This window comes from Dromiciops gliroides, chromosome 6 (assembly GCF_019393635.1).
Source record: "Dromiciops gliroides isolate mDroGli1 chromosome 6, mDroGli1.pri, whole genome shotgun sequence".
Lineage (NCBI taxonomy): Eukaryota > Metazoa > Chordata > Mammalia > Microbiotheria > Microbiotheriidae > Dromiciops > Dromiciops gliroides.
Genome location: NC_057866.1, coordinates 272,299,614 through 272,317,201, shown reverse-complemented (window position 1 = coordinate 272,317,201; position 17,588 = coordinate 272,299,614). Strand labels below are relative to the sequence as shown.

Below are 17,588 nucleotides of genomic sequence, written 5' to 3'. Positions count from 1 at the left end.
ATCGTGGAGGCAAAATTTATTAGACTGAGCAATTGATTGTTATAAATTGATATGGATGATTTCAAGTTGACAGACCTGGCTGATATGGAGGATAAATCCATCACAAAATCATATAATCTCACATCAACATGGAGTGGAGGAAAAAAAAAAAAACCTGTAGATAAGGAGTCATGACCCTTGGAGATCTAGTCTTGGCTTTGCTTCTCATGAGTATTTTGATTTTGTTTGTCACTTAAGCTCCATAAACCATAGTTCTTCATTTGTAAAACAAGTTTAGTGAGACATGATGATCACCCTGGTCTTACTAGCACAAAATGTCCCAATCACTTCTGCACCCTTCTTTCTGATGGGGTTTCCAAACAATTTTTTTCAAGATTTAAAAAAAAATCATATCACTCAATATCTGTTAAATTACTCCATTTCAAAAAACCCCACACATATAAGGCGGGGGTGGTGGGGCAGCTAGGTAGCACAGTGGATAAAGCACTGACCCTGGATTCAGGAGGACCTGAGTTCAAATCTGGCCCCAAACACTTGACAAGTACAAGCTGTGTGACCCTGGGCAAGTCACTTAACCCTGATTGCCTCCATCCCCCCCAAAGAAATTATACTCCACACATATAACTATTGACATAGTTCACTCAAATTATATATAACTAGTTTCTCCCCAAATTTGATGGTTCAGTTCCAATCTATATGACTTTTCACAGCCACTCCTATGTCTAGAATTATCTGCCTTGCTTCATGGAATCATGAGCTTTTTTGTAGGCACAGTCCATGCTGCCTCTTAAACAAAGACTTTCCTAATGTCTCCAGTGAAAAGAGAAAAGAAATGAAGAGAAAAGAAGAAAATATGAAACAAAACAAAAGGAGAAGAAGGGGAAGAAGAGGGGAAGAGAAGTGAAGGAGAAGGAAAGGGGAAGGGAAGGAAAAGAGAAGAAAAAGGGAACTAATGAAAGAAAAAGAAAAAATATTCTATATTTTCTACTATTCACAGTTCTTCATACTTTTTCTCATCAAATCACCTTATACTTCTTTATCTATGTGTATAGTGTATGTATATATCATATATTACTACATATGCATATACACATACACATAACACAATGTGTGTATATATGTATGTATAGATACACATATATAGATATATACACATGTATATGTGTGTGCATGCGTGTATGTCTATATATGTGTGTGTATATGTGTATATATATGTATATGTGTACATACATATATATGCATAATGTAAGCATATTAAGGGTAGGGATGATTTCATTTTTAGCACTATATCCCTAACATGTCATACATAGCAAGTAGATATTTTTAAATGTTTATTTAATAAACTGAATTAATACTATAAACATGTCCAAACACAATATTCTTTCCAGTACTATAAGTTGTTTCCAACTGATCCCACATGACCTACATGAAAGCTTTAGCCTCCCCCAAAAATACTTTTGTAAAAAAGAATTATAGTAGACAAAAATCCTGTAATACAAGAAATCATGAGTTTCAGCTGCTTCTTCTTGGAGCCCAAAGATAGCAGCCATTTTTCACATGTAACCTGACTCATTAAGCCAGTATTTTTTTTCTTTAAGACAGTAATTTGCTCTTGAATAACCATGTGCATAAAGCTACAGTTGGTGGAAAAAGTGTCCAGTGACAGCTGGCATCTGTTAACACTGAAAGTTGGTTGGAACTGTAGGCAAGTAATTAACCTTCTGGCCCACAGCCTTAAAAAAAGTAGTTCTATAATTTCTTTCACAATTTATGAACCATCAGTGGAATTCATGTCACAGTCAGTAGTTTCTTTTTGCTGAATTAACCCCAGTTTCCACTGACCCCAAGAAGCTATAAACCAATGGGATGAAACCCAGGTGAAGGTGATATACTGCTTCAGCTGACCTACAGAGTACCATCTCTGTCATTTACACACTGGAAACACCAATGATGAATTACAGAACTACATGCCAGACAAAGATCTATACATTCCTCTTCTAAGACAGACCTGAGCATCCTCTGGTTGCACCTTCACTCACCCCAGACCAGTTCTAGTTGGAAGAAACATTGCGTGCTTTTAGGCTTCATTTATATTCTATTAAAGTGTATCAGAATAATGCTCTTTTGTGCTTCTAACAATGGGAAGAGAAATGGAGAAAGAAGCAGCCTGATGGCACATATTTAAAGATCATAAATTTTGAGGTATTTATTAGGCATTGGGAAGGGGTGGGAATGAAAGGGGGACTTTACAGATGCCTCCAACACTAACATTGTATAATTCCATCATAGTAAAGAGCCACTTTCTTAATTAGTATCATATCTTTTATATCCCCTTCATTTTCCAATATGTTGCTCCTCTTTGTACCACTTTAAGAATCAGTGTGATCTTGGAGAAAAATGTCCCCAGCTTCTATCCCCAGACAATAAAATTCCACTTTGGAAGCAACAGAGAAATTGTGTAGAGACCATCTGAAAATGGTGAGATGTAACACTCAATATGGGCTAGAGGGGTGGCCCACATTGAACATTCCACCAGAGCTTTACACCCTGGTTAAGGGCTAAGGCAGCGATGGCAGCACAGGCAAATGGGCTCCAGCTCACTTCATTAGCCCACCTTCTTTGATGGTGATTCATGATGGCTTCTAACAGAGGAATTCCTATGAAAATCCACATTTATCAGGATGCAAGTTATGTATTGTAATTAATAATTAGAGAGAAATTCATGTGGTTGGTAGTCAATGCTATTAGGACAAGTTCTGTAAATTTAATCCTTGGATGGATGAAACACATGAGGCAAAACTTCAAAATGCTGCAAAGTCCTATTATGTAATCCTAAACATACACAGCAATCTCTCCAAAGTACCCTGGTTAAAAGGTCAAGGAAAAATCTGGGGAAACACCAACTCATTTATAAAATAGAAGGACCTCAAATGACAAAACATACCATTTTCTAAAAAGAGATGTCAGGAACCACAAGTGTGGAAGGTCATATACTTATTTACTGTAAGAATGTGGGAGAGTGTTGTGTTTATAGATGGCAGGGAAGAGACCAGTATACTGATCAGGTGAATTTGAAGATTATTGATAGAATAACAGTAGTGATAGGAATCTGCTGGAGAAAATGTAGGAGATGGGTTTACACAGATGTAAAGGGATTGGTGTTCATGATAGGAAGATACACCTTTTCATAGAGATTGGAGTAAGGTGGAAAAGCAGGGGATAATGTAAAGGTTTGATGTAATGAGGAGGGGGACTGCTCCTTTTAGCAGCATGCAAAGAAGAGCAGAGGAAGTGAAAGGTGGCAGGGTTGCTTCTTTTCAAGGGATTTCAGACAGGACAAGGGAAGAAGGGATTCAAAAGGGAAGGATTGTGTAGAGTTCAATTGATTCACTAATAGGTTATGATAAGAAAATGAAAAGAATTTGGCCCTAGCACAGAGGGTTTAGAGGCTATAGTAAGGATGAAAAATAGTTTTAGAAGGAGTAAGGCAGAGGGAGGGATAGAATGATAGAATAATTATGATTGTGATTATACAGGGATTTCATAGTTGATGATGAAAGGAGAAGGGCAAGATCAAAAGTGTAATCAACTCTCTGAGCAAGTGATATGGATTAGAGGAATAGGTCAAAGGAGCAGAATACATTAGCTAATTAGGAAGTTGGGGTATCTGAGTGAGCATAAACATGTATAGTGAAGTCCCTTAATGTGAAGGCAGGAGTTAGAGGGAGGGACCTTGAATAAGTGCTAGGGGTTCATGGATAATGGCCAACAGGATCAGAATTACATAATGAATTGATGTAGAGCAAACCTTAAAGGAAGAGAAGCAGCTGAATCTGGGAAGTGGTCATGGGAATTAAGGAGTGTCCTACCTGACCAATCTCCAGATAGCCAGAGTTTTATTGTGCTATGTTTCCTTTCAGCTCAACTGCTCCCCCTTCTTTAATTGTCCCTTACTTACTGGAACTCATGTTATTTAACTTTTGCTAGACACCACAACAGAAAACAAAAAATCAGTGCACTTAGAGCCGTAGGAGCCAGAGTCAAATCCTGTCTCTGCCACTAGCTACCTGGGTAAGTCATTTCACCTCACTGGGTCTCAATTTCCCCTTGTATAAAATTAAGTTTTTGCACTAGATGTCTCTAAGGTTCTTTCAAGCTGCAAACAATATGATCCTGTGATGTTTTATTACATCAGAGGCCTGGCATCCTTCTGTTCACTTCAATGGTTGTCATATGGATTTTTTGGCCTCTATTGACTAAGCCAAAGCTTCTTAAAACTGTGGGTCCTGACCCCATATGGGATCGTGTAACTGAATGTGAGGGTCTTGAAAAATTTGGTAACAGTAAAAGGTTATGTATACCAATATCAATATGCCTGAGGTCACAGAAAATTTTCTCAGCTGAAAAGAGGTCATCAGTGGTAAAAGTTTAAGAAGCTCTAGACCAAATTATCTCAGGAAATCCTACACCTTGGTATATTTGATCAATCAGCTTTGTGCTTCTATATTTGAGGCATCTAAAATGCTGAAGCATACATGTGAAACCTTCCTAAATATGACTATTTGAATTATTTTCCTTTTTCTCTTGATCAGTATTTCCAAAAGACTCTTTAAGTGGTCTCCAGCACATAGCCAGCAAACATACAAAAGCTATGGATGTTTCTAGCAGTGAAACTCCATTATATCATTGGTCATCTTTGAAAATGAGGGATGAACAACAATTCTTTTTGAATCTGTATCAGACCTAGCTCAGGGGTTCTTAATCATTTCTCTGTCATGGCACCTTTTGTCTGGCTGATAAAGTTTGTAGACTCCTCGGAATAAGGTTTTTAAATGAATAAGATATACACAGGATTAAAAAGGAATGAGGTGGGGCGGCTAGGTGGCGCAGTGGATAAAGCACCGGCCGGGATTCAGGAGTACCTGAGTTCAAATCCAGCCTCAGACACTTGACACTTACTAGCTGTGTGACCCTGGGCAAGTCACTTAACCCCCATTGCCCCGCAAAAAAAAAAAAAAAAAAAAGGAATGAGGTGATATTGAAATAGTCATATATCTATAAAAATACATTTATGTATATGTGTGTATTTGTGTGTATATGCACATGCATACACTAAGGTAAGAAATCCCTGGTCTAGATGAAATGAGTCTCATTCGGTGTGGTTCATGGGGGTTATAAAGGAGAATATATCAATCTAGGTAAAAAAAACATTCTTAACTCATTCAACAAATATTTGAATATATACTATGCACTGAAAACTATAAGGGATAAAAAGGAATTCTTCCCATAGTCATTGAGTTTATAATTGGAATGATTGGAATGATGCCACCTGCTGGAGACTTACTGTAGGAAAGCTCCAACATGAGGAGAGGGCCTCTGAGGGCAGGACCATGTGTCTTTTCTTTGGTGTCAGGAAGTGAAGTTTGCTTTTGGGAGGAAGAAGGGGGAGGCTGGAGCGCTGGCTCACTCTCTTTCCTGTGGACTCTGGCAGAGAGAGGAGTTAGGAATGCTCTCTCCCTTTAATAGATAGATGAATCTAGGCCTTTCTCATTCTCTTCACCAAATTCTTATTCTCCTTAATAAATGCTTAAAAGTCTAACTCTTGCTAAAGCTTATAATTTATTGGTGACCACTCATTAGATTTTAGACAGTATAGCTAGAATTTTAGCCCTTACATAATCCATTGGGGTTTATACATTAAAAGTCCAACTCAGGTATCAGTTTCTCCTTCTTTCCCTTCCTCCTACAGAGGAAAGGATCTTTCCTTGATTATATTTCAACAACACTTAGCTTAGACCTCCTCTTTTCACTTTTATTTCATGTTCTTTTATCATAGATATTTAGGTACATGCCATCCTTCCCTGGAAAGTTCTTTGAGAACACAGTTTATGGCGCATCTATATTTCTCTCCCCAGTAGCCACCATAGGGCCTTGAATTCAGCCTGTGGGAACATCATACACATTTTTTAAATTGAATCAACCTTGGCAGCCATTATGTAGACAAATAAATACAATACAGGAAAAACCTGTCCACCTAATCTTATCCCAATTAAATTTTAAATTTTGCTATTATAATAATCAAGTACTATTAGATTTCATTCTTCAATGAGTTTAGAGGAAGTTATATTATTGCAAGTTTGGGCAGAGAAAAGAATAGAATATTTCTTATTTTTAAAATTTTTTAGTGAGGCAATTGGGGTTAAGTGACTTGCCCAGGGTCACACAGCTAGTAAGTGTTAAGTGTCTGAGGCTGGATTTGAACTCAGGTACTCCTGACTCCAGGGCCAGTGCTCTATCCATTGAGCCACCTAGCTGCCCCTTAGAATTTTTCTTTACTTTTTCAAGGAGTCAAAACTTAAACTTGCATGTAACCTTCAGAACATCAAAGGAATATGATGCCATGTTTTGGCCACAAAGCATATCAGTTCTAAATTTGTTTCATTTTGTATTAACAAGGAGAGTCCACAAACCTGTATGGCTTCGAATGTGTACTCGTAGTGTCCCATTGCTTGCAAACTTCTGTCCACAATATGGGCATATCTTCTCCTTTTCTCCTGTGTGTGTCTATGAAGAAAGAATAAAACAGACAAAGAGTTTGAGCATAACTCTGCAGGGTTAAAGATGGTTAAGTATATTTCATTACAACCATTTGTTTCCTTTCCAAGATCATGTTCCCTTGAAATTACATAACTTCTGAGATATAAATGGTGCTATCGTAAACAAATTAGATGAACAAAGAAGAAACTATCATTTGAATTTGTGGCTAGCGGACCAGTTGATGACTTAAACAGGGGATGAAGAGGACCTCAGCAGCTAAGATGGACAGTTTTGATGAAATACTTTTTAAAAAAAATTTTGCAAAAATGAAAACATTGCAGCTAAATTTTTTTGCAGCTAAAATTTTAAGGGAAGTAACTGGAGAAAGAGGTATTTTCTGCAAAATTCTCTGATAAAGTTCTCATTTCCAAGATAAATAAGTAATCAATTCAAATGTAGAAGAAGTGTCATTCCCAAATTGAGAAATGGTTATATGGTATGAATGAGAACTTTTCAAAAGAAGAAATCCAAATTAGATCCATATAAAAATACTCCAAATCATCAATAATTGAATTAAGGTAGCCCCTGAGTATCTATCCATAAGAATGGCAAAGTTGGCAAAACAGAAAAATGGCAAATATTCATGGGCTGGTGGGGGGGGGGAGGTATAAGCATCATAATGCACTCTGGGTATAGGTTTGAAGTGGTCCAGTCTTTCTGGAAATGAACTTGGAACTATGTCCCCAAAGTTACTAAGCTGTGCCTGCTTTTTGTCATAGAAAGATTTTCAATAATTACAGTAAATTTGGAATGTGACTGAAATTGATTTTAAAATACTACAGTTGACTTCATGAGTCTTATTTGAAGGTTCCATATGTGTAATTTGCATCAAATGTCAATTCTAACATTACAGTAGAGGAGGAATTAATTGCTCAAAGATTCCACTCATTGTTTTTGTGATTTTTCTGAGCAAAAAACCTTGTTCTTACCACCACTCTCTTATAGGTTTTGTCTTCTCATATTAGAATGTAAAGGAGCAGTGGATAAAGCATCAGTCCTGGATTCTGGAGGTCCTGAGTTTAAATCTGACCTCAGACACTTAACACTTACTAGCTGTGTGACCCTGGGCAAGTCACTTAACCCTCATTGCCCTGCCAAAAACAAGTATAGAATGTATTCTCCTTGAGGACAAGACCTGTTTTGCTTTTAAAATTTATGTCCCCTGCATGTAGCACAGTATATAATAAGGAAAAGGGAGTCTGGACTGGACCTGTATTTGCGTTGTTGTAGGGAACTCTGTGATACAGAAATTTCCTCCTCTTATTCATGTGGTTAACTTTTCTGCATCTTATAGTGTCAGAGAGATGCCTATAGCACTGAGAGGTTGAGTGACTTGCCCAGAATCAAATAGCCAGTTTGTTTCATAGGTAGAACTGGAACCTAGGTCTTCTTGGATTGAAGACCAGTTTTCTGTTTGCTATACTGCACACCCCTGATACACAATAAGTCCTTAATAAAGACCTTTCATTCATTCATTCAAAATTTTGGGTTTTATCTCAACATGAAACATCTTTATAACAAGTTCCTAAGCTAAAAACCAAAAATGACTCCTTAGGATCACAGGATGATAAATTGAGGATTAAGAGTTATTTGCTGAAATTTCCTCTTGCAACAGTCACTAGTTGAAAGTCACATTGGTCTGTGTTCTAAGAGAAAAATTTCTAGTTATTAGTTGAGGCAAGACTAATTGTTTGAGCTCTCTAGGATTGAGGTTCTTGGTGAGGGAAACCTATTTTCTTTTCTTTATCTAACAGCCCAATGGGAACAGAATAACATAGGTTTATTCATCCCTGGTCCTTTGCACCCTCTATAGCTATTCCTCACAATGTCTCAGAAAGGTAATTCAGTTTGTTCTTGCTCATGGCATAAATTTATTTAAGTCAGAAGTTGGAGGCAGTAGGGTCTTAGCTGCTGGCTTGATGGGCCAGGAGTGGGTCTCAGAATGGTTCTTGGACTCCTGGGCTCCTCCACACCTTTTCAGGGGGTCAACAAATTCAGAACTATTTTTTTTCAGGGCAATGAGGATTAAGTGACTTGCCCAGGGCCACACAGCTAGTGTTAAGTGTATGAGGCTGGATTTGAACTCAGGTCCCCCTGAATCCAAGGCTAATGCTTTATCCACTGAGCCACCTAGCTGCCCCAGAACTATTTTCATAACAATACTAAGACATTATTTTTGTATTAAAATACTTCCCCCTTTAGCAACTACCAATTTGTGGAAGACCAGATTTTCTTCATGTACTTCAACCAAAAGGAAATCACAACAAATTGAATATAGAAGTTCATTTGAGAATCTAGCTTTCTTCTATGAAGCCAGACATTAAAGCAAATTGCAAAAAAACATATAAAGTAGTGCTACTCTTCTCATGTTTGGGTTTGTTTTCTTTTGGAAAAGTGTTTTTTAAGTTATTTATGTTAACATGTAATGGGCTTATTATTGTTGTTTTAAACGAATTGACATTTTTCAAATGACCAGTTTCGATGTATAATACAGCAAATAGTGAACAATATAACCCACATTGATATAAACTCTTTGGGGTTCTCATGATTTTTAAAAGTGTAAAGGGGTCCTGAGACCAAAAAGTTCAAGATCTGAGGATCTGTAGAACCACATTCAGCTTTTCCCATGACATTCCCCACAAAAAAGACAACTTCTTATACTCTCTCAAATCCCCCCTCCCTTCAAGGTAAAGGGAAATGTAGATGAAAGTGACATCCATCTTGTGGGAAGCAAAGGCAAAGCAATCACTTTATGCAATTTATCAGGTGCTTAGGTAAAGGACTTTAAGTAGTTTGAAATCTAGAAAACGAGGATAAAAGCCTCTCTGATCATTGATACATTGAAGTCTCTTAGGCTTCAGGATTTCCAAAGATCCATTTGGTTCTGGATATGGTGTCATTGTACACTTTTCTACTAAGTCCCAAAACTTTAAGGTGAATGTGTTACACATTCTCTATTTCTCAGTAAGAAGCCTTACTTCCAAGAGCCATAGTGTGGCTGGAAAGAAAGTCATTAGAAGACATCATGGCAGAGTGGATGGAATGTTTGACTTGGAGCTAGATAGAACTTGGTTCAAATGCTGCCTTGTACTCTTACCAGCCTTGCGACCCTGAGCAAGTCTTCTGAATCTCTGTTTCCTCATTTGTAAAATGAGGTGATGGGACTAGACTCTGGGGTCCCTTCCAGCTCTAGGTCTATGATCCTACATGTCCCTTCTTTTCCATGGGCCTCAGTTTCCTCATCTGTAAAGTGATATGATTGGACTAGATGGCCTCTGGCATTCCTTCAAGTTCTTGGTCTAGGCTCCTAAGGCCCTATTAAAAGTCTTTTGTTATATTGTTTTTCTAGGGCATGTCAAGTCCTGTAATTTCATTAGTGTTGGGAAATCCTAATGTGACAGTTACCTCCACTAAGCTGCCTGGGAGAACAGAGGTTAAGGGACTGTGGTCACTTCAACTTTTGTGGGGCTGTGAAAGCCATGTATGGCCAATATGAATCAGGGACAAGTCTTAAAGCAGAGCTTATCAAGTTATGACATCACCTCCTCAATGTCAAGGTCATCTTCAAGAAGGAAAAATTAACCATAACAAACTCCTCTACCACACTACTGCTCTCGTTTCAAGCACATTCAAGGGAAATTAAGCTAAGATGAATTAATAACTTTATAATCCAGAGAGAGATAATACAAATGTAGTGTGAAGACCATGAATAAATACAGCCTTAAACAGAAAGATCAGTTCAATTTAGTTCATGAAAACCCTAGAATAAGAGAAACTGAAACCATGGCATCAACCGTAGTTATTTGTGTTCATAAAAAAAGATATTTCATTGGAAAGGGAACAATGTTTCCTCACTTCATGACCTTCTTTACAAATAAAATCACAATTTCATGGAGATATAAAATAAAGAATATAAAGAAGTATTTTGATACCACAGAAGACAATGTTAACTATATGAATCACTAGAGTTTAGAAAATTAAAAATAAAGAAACTAAATTTGAAAGGTATATTTTCTCAACAGTATAATAGTAGTGAATTCTGTAATTGATAGTGGAATTGGCAGGCAAGGGGTTTTCTAGATTTTCATGAGAACGGGGATACATGTATACAAATGCAATATAAATAATAGCACTCAGAAAGCACTCATGCCCTCTGCTCAATGGCATTGAATAATTGTTATGTGTAATACTTTACCAGAGAAGAAATAATTCAGTTGTTGCATTGCTTGCACATTTATGTCATAGAGTGCTCACAAGGAGTCATACATTTGTTGGATTAAAACTCAGTTCTATATTATATAGATTTCTAGAAATTCCTGCCTGAAGGGGTCCCCACACACTTCACATTGTCCAGTTCGTTCATTCTGCAATCTAAAGACCCACATTGAAGCTGAGTTTTTTTTTAAAAAGACAATGATTATAAACATATGACCACTTCATCAATTTAACCAATACTGCTATTTCTATTTCCTAGAAGATATCAGAAAACGTATATATGTGTATGCATGTGTAACCTTTTTAAACTAAGATAATTTTAACCAAAAATATTTTAAATTCATATTACATATATGTAAATTATATATATACACATATAATTCTATAACTATATATAACTATAACTATGTAACTATATACATATATAAACTAAGGTGATTTTAACCAATGTTTTAAAACTACATTATATATATGTACATATGATATGTACATGTATGGATTTTAAATATTATTGGCTAAAATTATTTCAGTTTACAAAGTTCCTATCTAATCTCCATTGCATATGTATTAAAACTCTGTATGAATGAAGAATGTCTAACTGTGTTATTTGAGACAATGAGATTTTCTGAATGGTTTCTGTAACCTTTTTAGAAAACTTTAGAAAGTAATTCCAAATAGGCAACGCATTTTCTTGAGCTCATGATTTCTTGCCAACTTTTCCAATGAGGTGAATCCTTCACTACCGGAGACAACTTAAATATGCAATGGGTCTCCATTGTCCATCCAACCATAATACTCATCAGAAAAAGTTCCAAAGGAAAATTCAGAAATATATTTCCTGCTGAATTTTTGGAGAAAAAGCAATGACCCGGGGTGAAGAGGCTGATTTCAGGGGTGATGTGGATTGTGCCTCTTCTTATTTCTGATGCCTAGGAGGAAGCCTCAGCCTTAGCAGACCCTCCATCACTGTTTGCTACTATGGAATCAAAGGTCACTAAAGGCACAATCTAGAAGCAACTTCCACAATGAGAATTTTTTGTTTCTTTCTTGGAAACTGCATCCCTTTCTTTCTTTCCTCCTTTCTTTCTTTTTAAGTGAGGCAATTGGGATTAAGTGACTTTCCCAAGGTCACACAGCTACTAAGTGTCAAGTTTCTGAGGCTGTATTTGAACTCAGGTCCTCCTGAGTCCAGGGCTGGTGCTCTATCCACTGGGCCAACTAGCTGTCCCCATATCTCTTTCTTTTAAAGCAAGGTTAACCAGTCTCATTTTAGTTAGATGCCACAGAGTAGGTGGCAATGACTTAACTGTATATGTGTTGTAAAGGCCACTTAGACCTCTTCCATCCTTATCAAGGGGAGTACTAACCTTTTCTCTTTTCATACAACATGAAACCAGTCTCAAGAAACCTGAATCCAAATCCTGTTTATGTTGCTTATTACCTATGTGACCCTATGGAAATCATTTCAATTTTGGGACCATGGTTTCCTGATCTGGAAAATGAAAGGGCCAGATTAGATGCTAAGGCCCCTTTCAGATTTAGGTCCATCTTCCTATGAACATTTCATTTTAAATTGAGAAATAATCTCATTTTAAAAGAATTTCATTAATAATGAGGCATCATGGCATAACTAAGTAGCCATAGTGACCAGTCTGACTGACATTTATTGACTAACCCTAATTCATTTAATGCTCAGTGAGCCCAGGAATCTCACTAATACTTAATAAGTTATAAAGAAGGTGACAGTCTACATTCCAGGATATAGTTGACATACCAGAAGTTCCCTATACAAATAGACCCACAAGTGTGAACTCCATGCCTTATTCCCCCACACACACACAAAAAAAGAGGAAAATGAAAACTAATTAATTTGCATCACTTAATATTTTGAATTACACAATAAACCTAGCTCAAATAATGTATTTAACTTTAAATATTCAACATATTTGTAGTTAAAATATACATCAAAATAAATTATTTTGCTAAAATGTTTAAATTATATATATATATATACACATATATATTTAAAATTTCAGAATAAGTAAGTGTTTTCCCTCTGTAAATAATACTTATATATTTACTGCTTTGGATCTTTGGGGACATTAGGTGATTATAATACAGGGAATGCTTGTCTTAGAGTCAGCAATCCTATTCTAATCCTGGAATTTGAATCCTGCCTCAGAAACTTACTACAATTATCCCTTCCTCATCATGGGGTTAGGGGCACAGCACCCTAAAGATCTCTCTTTTTTTTTGTAGGGCAATGAGGGTTAAGTGACTTGCCCAGGGTCACACAGCTAGGTAAGTGTCAAGTGTCTGAGGCCGGATTTGAACTCAGGTCCTTCTGAATTCAGGGCCAGTGCTTTACCCACTGTGCCACCTAGCTGCCCCTCCCTAACCATCTCAAAAATCCACGTAAAATATTTTGATCCTCCCTTCGAACCAAAGAAGTGTGAATCATTATAGTAAACATAGTAAAATGTGCTGATATCATACAATGCTACACATATTTTATGCACTTCTGAGTTTCTAAATTTTTTCTCTGTTGTCTGCTGACCTTTGCGTGTCATCTGCCGCTTCCATTAAATTTCCCATTAAATTTCTTATGCTGACCCATGATATATTGAAACTGTAAGGAGGAAGTCTTGATGTGGAAGGAATAACTGTAGTTGTTTGATACTGAGTAGGGCACTGAACATCTTTCTACCTCAGTTTCCTTATCTATAAAATGGAGGTCATAGTACCTACCTCATAGGATTATTGTGAGGATCACAATTACTTAATAAAATTCTTAATAATATTTAATACATTTTCATTTCAAAGAACTTTGTAAAACCTAAAAGCAGTATAAGCTTTAATAGTTTAAAAGTGTACTGAGAGGGGCAGCTAGGTGGTACAGTGGATAGAGCACCAGCCCTGGAGTCAGGAGAACCTGAGTTCAAATCTGGGCTTGGACATTTGACAATTACTAGCTGTGTGACCGTGAGCAAGTCACTTAACTCCAATTGCCTCACCAAAAGAAAAAGAAAAACAAAAAACTGCACTGTGACACTTGGAACCCCTGTACATGCTATTGTTATTAATAATGATATAAAAGAACAAATATATCCCCAAATATGCACAATAGTATCAGTAACTTCACACATGTCCATTTGGATTAGACAATTTGACAAACAATGGAACAAAATCAACATTTCGTTGTACAAGGTAGCTGAAAAATTCACTGGACAGTATACCCCAATTAATCAATTTCCATTCCAGAAATATTTCTTTAGACATATTCTGCATCTATCACTGTTCAGGTACCCTGGGTCATAATAGCTAACATTTATATAACACCGTAAGGTTTTTGAAATGCTTTACAATGATTATCTCATTTAATTTTTACAACAACCCTGAGAGGTGGATACAACTATTAGCCCCATTTTACAAATGAGGAAACAGAAGCAGAGGTGAAGTGACTTTCCCAGCGTCATACAATTTGAAATCAGATCTTCCCGAGTCTTGATTCAGCATTCTATCCACTGCACCTAAATCCACTCTAATAAAAGAATAAATCTGTGAATGTCATCTAGGACAGTGAATGGAGAGTCTCACGCTTAAGCCTTGCAAGACAAACTGGGAATCTTTTTAAAGGTTCAAGTAAGGAGGGAAAGGAAATGCAAAGGAATTCAAACTTGGGGTGGACTTGTACTTACTTTTTTGTGACTTTTAAGCACAGAAGGTGTTACAAACGCCTTGTCACACAGATCACATTTGTATTTTTTGTGTCCATCATGGACCACCTGGATATGAACATTTAAGGTATCTTTCCTTTTAAAGGTAGCATCACACTGATCACACTTGAAGGTTCGTTCACCTTGGAAACAAAAAAGTCAAATGTGAAGAGACCAAGCAAGGCTGGGGCCCTTTCCACCTGTCAACTAAGGCCTGCCCTTCCCCCACTCACATGAGACTAGATGGAGATACCACTTCACCATCAAAGAAACACATTTCTCCTGGCTAATCCCTAAACTTGAACATCCCTTCAGGCCTTTCTGTTTCCTCGGGTCCAGCCTGAGTGGGAAAGGGCCCCTTATGTTCCCAGTGAACTTGTTTCTCTTTGTCTAAGACAGCTTCAAATGGTCAAAGATAAAAATCTGATCTTCACAGAAGAGCTACAGATAAAGGTCAATAGTACCCCATAGTTATAGTGGGAAATGGAAAAAGACACTTTGATTTCAATTGTTCCTTTCTAGATTACTTCAATTTTTTCATGATTTTCAAAGGACCCAAATTCCACAAATAAAATGATTCTGTTCCAGTTCATAAGCTAAGCTATAATCTATGATTGTGATGAACTTTTTCTAACTGTGGCATAGCTGTCACTCAATCATGAATTCTCTGAGTCATACTAGGGAATCCAAATCAGTCCAATGACTGTCAAATGTCAAAACCATAGTCAGTACTGGTTTTGAGCTTATTATGAGTTTTCTATGGAAATAAAAAAAAATAAAGTCTGTATTATTCAAACTTCTCTGAGGGTCTTTATAAGGCACACCTTTTCCCACGACTAATAAGCATTTTTAATAAACTGTCTTTTCCCCATACTAGTGAGTTTTTTTTAAATAAGATGTGAATATCTTAATAATTTGTACCTTTTCCTTTTTGATAACTAGGGAGCAGGACAAGAGATATGAATGGAAGTAGGACTAGAAGTATACTGTAAGGAAAGCTGATGACAGTCACTTTCTTCCCCTCTCCAACTACCACGGAGATTTTTTTTTTTTGGTGAAGCAATTGGGGTTAAGTGACTTGCCCAGGGTCACACAGCTAGTGAGTGTTAAGTGTCTGACGCCAGATTTGAACTCAGGTCCTCCTGACTCCAGGGCTGGTGCTCTATCCACTGCTCCACCTAGCTGCCCCTACCACAGAGATTAAATAACCCCTTAAGTTACTCTGTTATTGAATAACTGATTTGAATGTAAATGTTATATTATAAAGTTAATAAGTTATCTGGCAGCTGATTTTTGTCTGTATCAAAATTAAAGCACATGACTATAAAGAGCACTTCAAATATTTTAAAGGAAGATTCCTTCTCTTTTTTTTTTACTTCATGTGTGTGTGTGTGTGTGTGTGTGTGTGTGTGTGTGTGTGTATGCATGCTGTGTACTGTGTGGTTACTGTAGTGGGGATCATTTGCTATGAGACCAGATAAAAGAACACTTAAAAAATATGACCTAGTTTTTGGTATATTTTTAAATAGGAAGAGGATAAGGCTACTGTAAGACTTAGTTTTCCTTTTTTATTTTCTATTAAAATTATCCTTCCACCATGTTTTCAAATGGCACTTGGTTGTTGTTGTTCAATCATTTCAGTCAGGTCTAACTTCATGATTTTATTCGGGGTTTTCTTGGTAAAGATACTGGAGGTTTTTTTGTTTGCCATTTTTCCTTCTTCAGCTCATTTTACATATGAGGAACTAAGGCAAACAGGGCTAAATGACTTGCCCAGGGTCACACAGTTAGTAAGAATCTGAAGCCAGATTTGAACTCATGAAAATTAAGCTTTTGCTTTCTGTATTCACAGTCTTACACCATGAGACTATGGCTTGCTCAGAGTCACAAAGGTAGTAAGTTTCTTCCTGACTCCTGGTTCAGCACTCTATGCACTAGTCCTAGCTACCCATAGTAATTCATAGAAAAACCCTAAAAAACATATGGGATGTGTTGTATGCTGTTTTCAGTGAGCAGATGAAGGGAAAGTCTTATATTCTCTCATTGATAAGTCCATTTAAGTGCCAAAGTAACTCTGGTTTAGAAAGACAGAGGTAATATCAGCAAGAATGGTGAACCAAGAATGTGAGCCAATTCTGAGGCATATTGATAGAAAAGAACTGAGATATAGAATATAGTAAACCTGGAATGAACGCACAATGTTTAGGCTATGAGAGTAGCCCTTGGTCCTTGAGGGCAAGGAGCCCTTTTTATTCAGGCTTATTCCCTAATTCTTCATATAGAGTGCTTCTACAACAAGTATCATTTAAGAAACCTCTATTGAATTTGTAAGTCTGAGTGAAATATTTGGCATCCTTAGCTATTAAGAAAAGGAGAATTCTGGAAAAGTTTGTTTTCTGTATCATTCTATCTATCTTCATAGTCCACATGTCAACTCCATCTTTAAAATCATTTGAAATAAACCTAATGCATATTAACTTGGTAGACAGATTTGGGATTCAAAAAGATCTCAAGAAACTTAGAAAGTTTCTAGTATGATGATGAAATATAATGGGGATAAATGTGGACTATCCTGAGTTTCAGACAATTAATTGAAAAAGAATGAAATGAAGGCATTTGGTTGGAACACAATTCATTGGGAAAATACATGGGAATGACAGTAAATTCAATATGAATTGGAAGCAGTATGATACAGCTGAAAGTGACATAGGACCTGAGTTCAAATCCCAACTCTGAAACTCACCACCTGTGTGATCTTTGACCATCCATTTACTTTCCTAATCTGTAGAAATAGTGGCTTAGATTAAATGTCCTCTGAGGTCCCTTCCAGCTCTAGATCTATGGCATTATAATTGGCAATCAAAAAGCCAATAAAATCTTAGGTTGCATAAAAATTGCATCCAGGACTAGCAACATGATAATATAAATGCTCCACACATGGGGCATTATGTAAAGGTCTAGGCACTACATTAATCAGCTGGAAAATATCAGGAAAGTGTCTCAGGACAGCCTTGCAAAAGGATCAACTGAACCAAGTGGGGATTAGGTTGAAGAAGAAAA

At 36.9% G+C, this 17,588-nt stretch overlaps 1 protein-coding gene and 1 non-coding gene across 3 annotated transcripts in view; both read right to left on the bottom strand.

The window, feature by feature from the left end:
• Positions 1-17,588, bottom strand: part of PRDM5 (PR/SET domain 5) — a 185,540-nt gene that overhangs the window by 59,370 nt on the left and 108,582 nt on the right. For both annotated transcript variants that reach the window (XM_043973326.1, XM_043973328.1), the window contains exons 11-12: positions 14,511-14,671; positions 6,471-6,564 (exon numbers count right to left, since the gene is read on the bottom strand). In XM_043973326.1, the coding sequence (XP_043829261.1) occupies positions 6,471-6,564; positions 14,511-14,671 (255 nt within the window). The remainder of the gene's footprint in view (positions 1-6,470; positions 6,565-14,510; positions 14,672-17,588) is intronic.
• On the bottom strand, positions 12,079-12,201 carry LOC122733179. The gene has a single exon (XR_006353768.1). It is a non-coding gene; the product is annotated as a U6atac minor spliceosomal RNA (small nuclear RNA).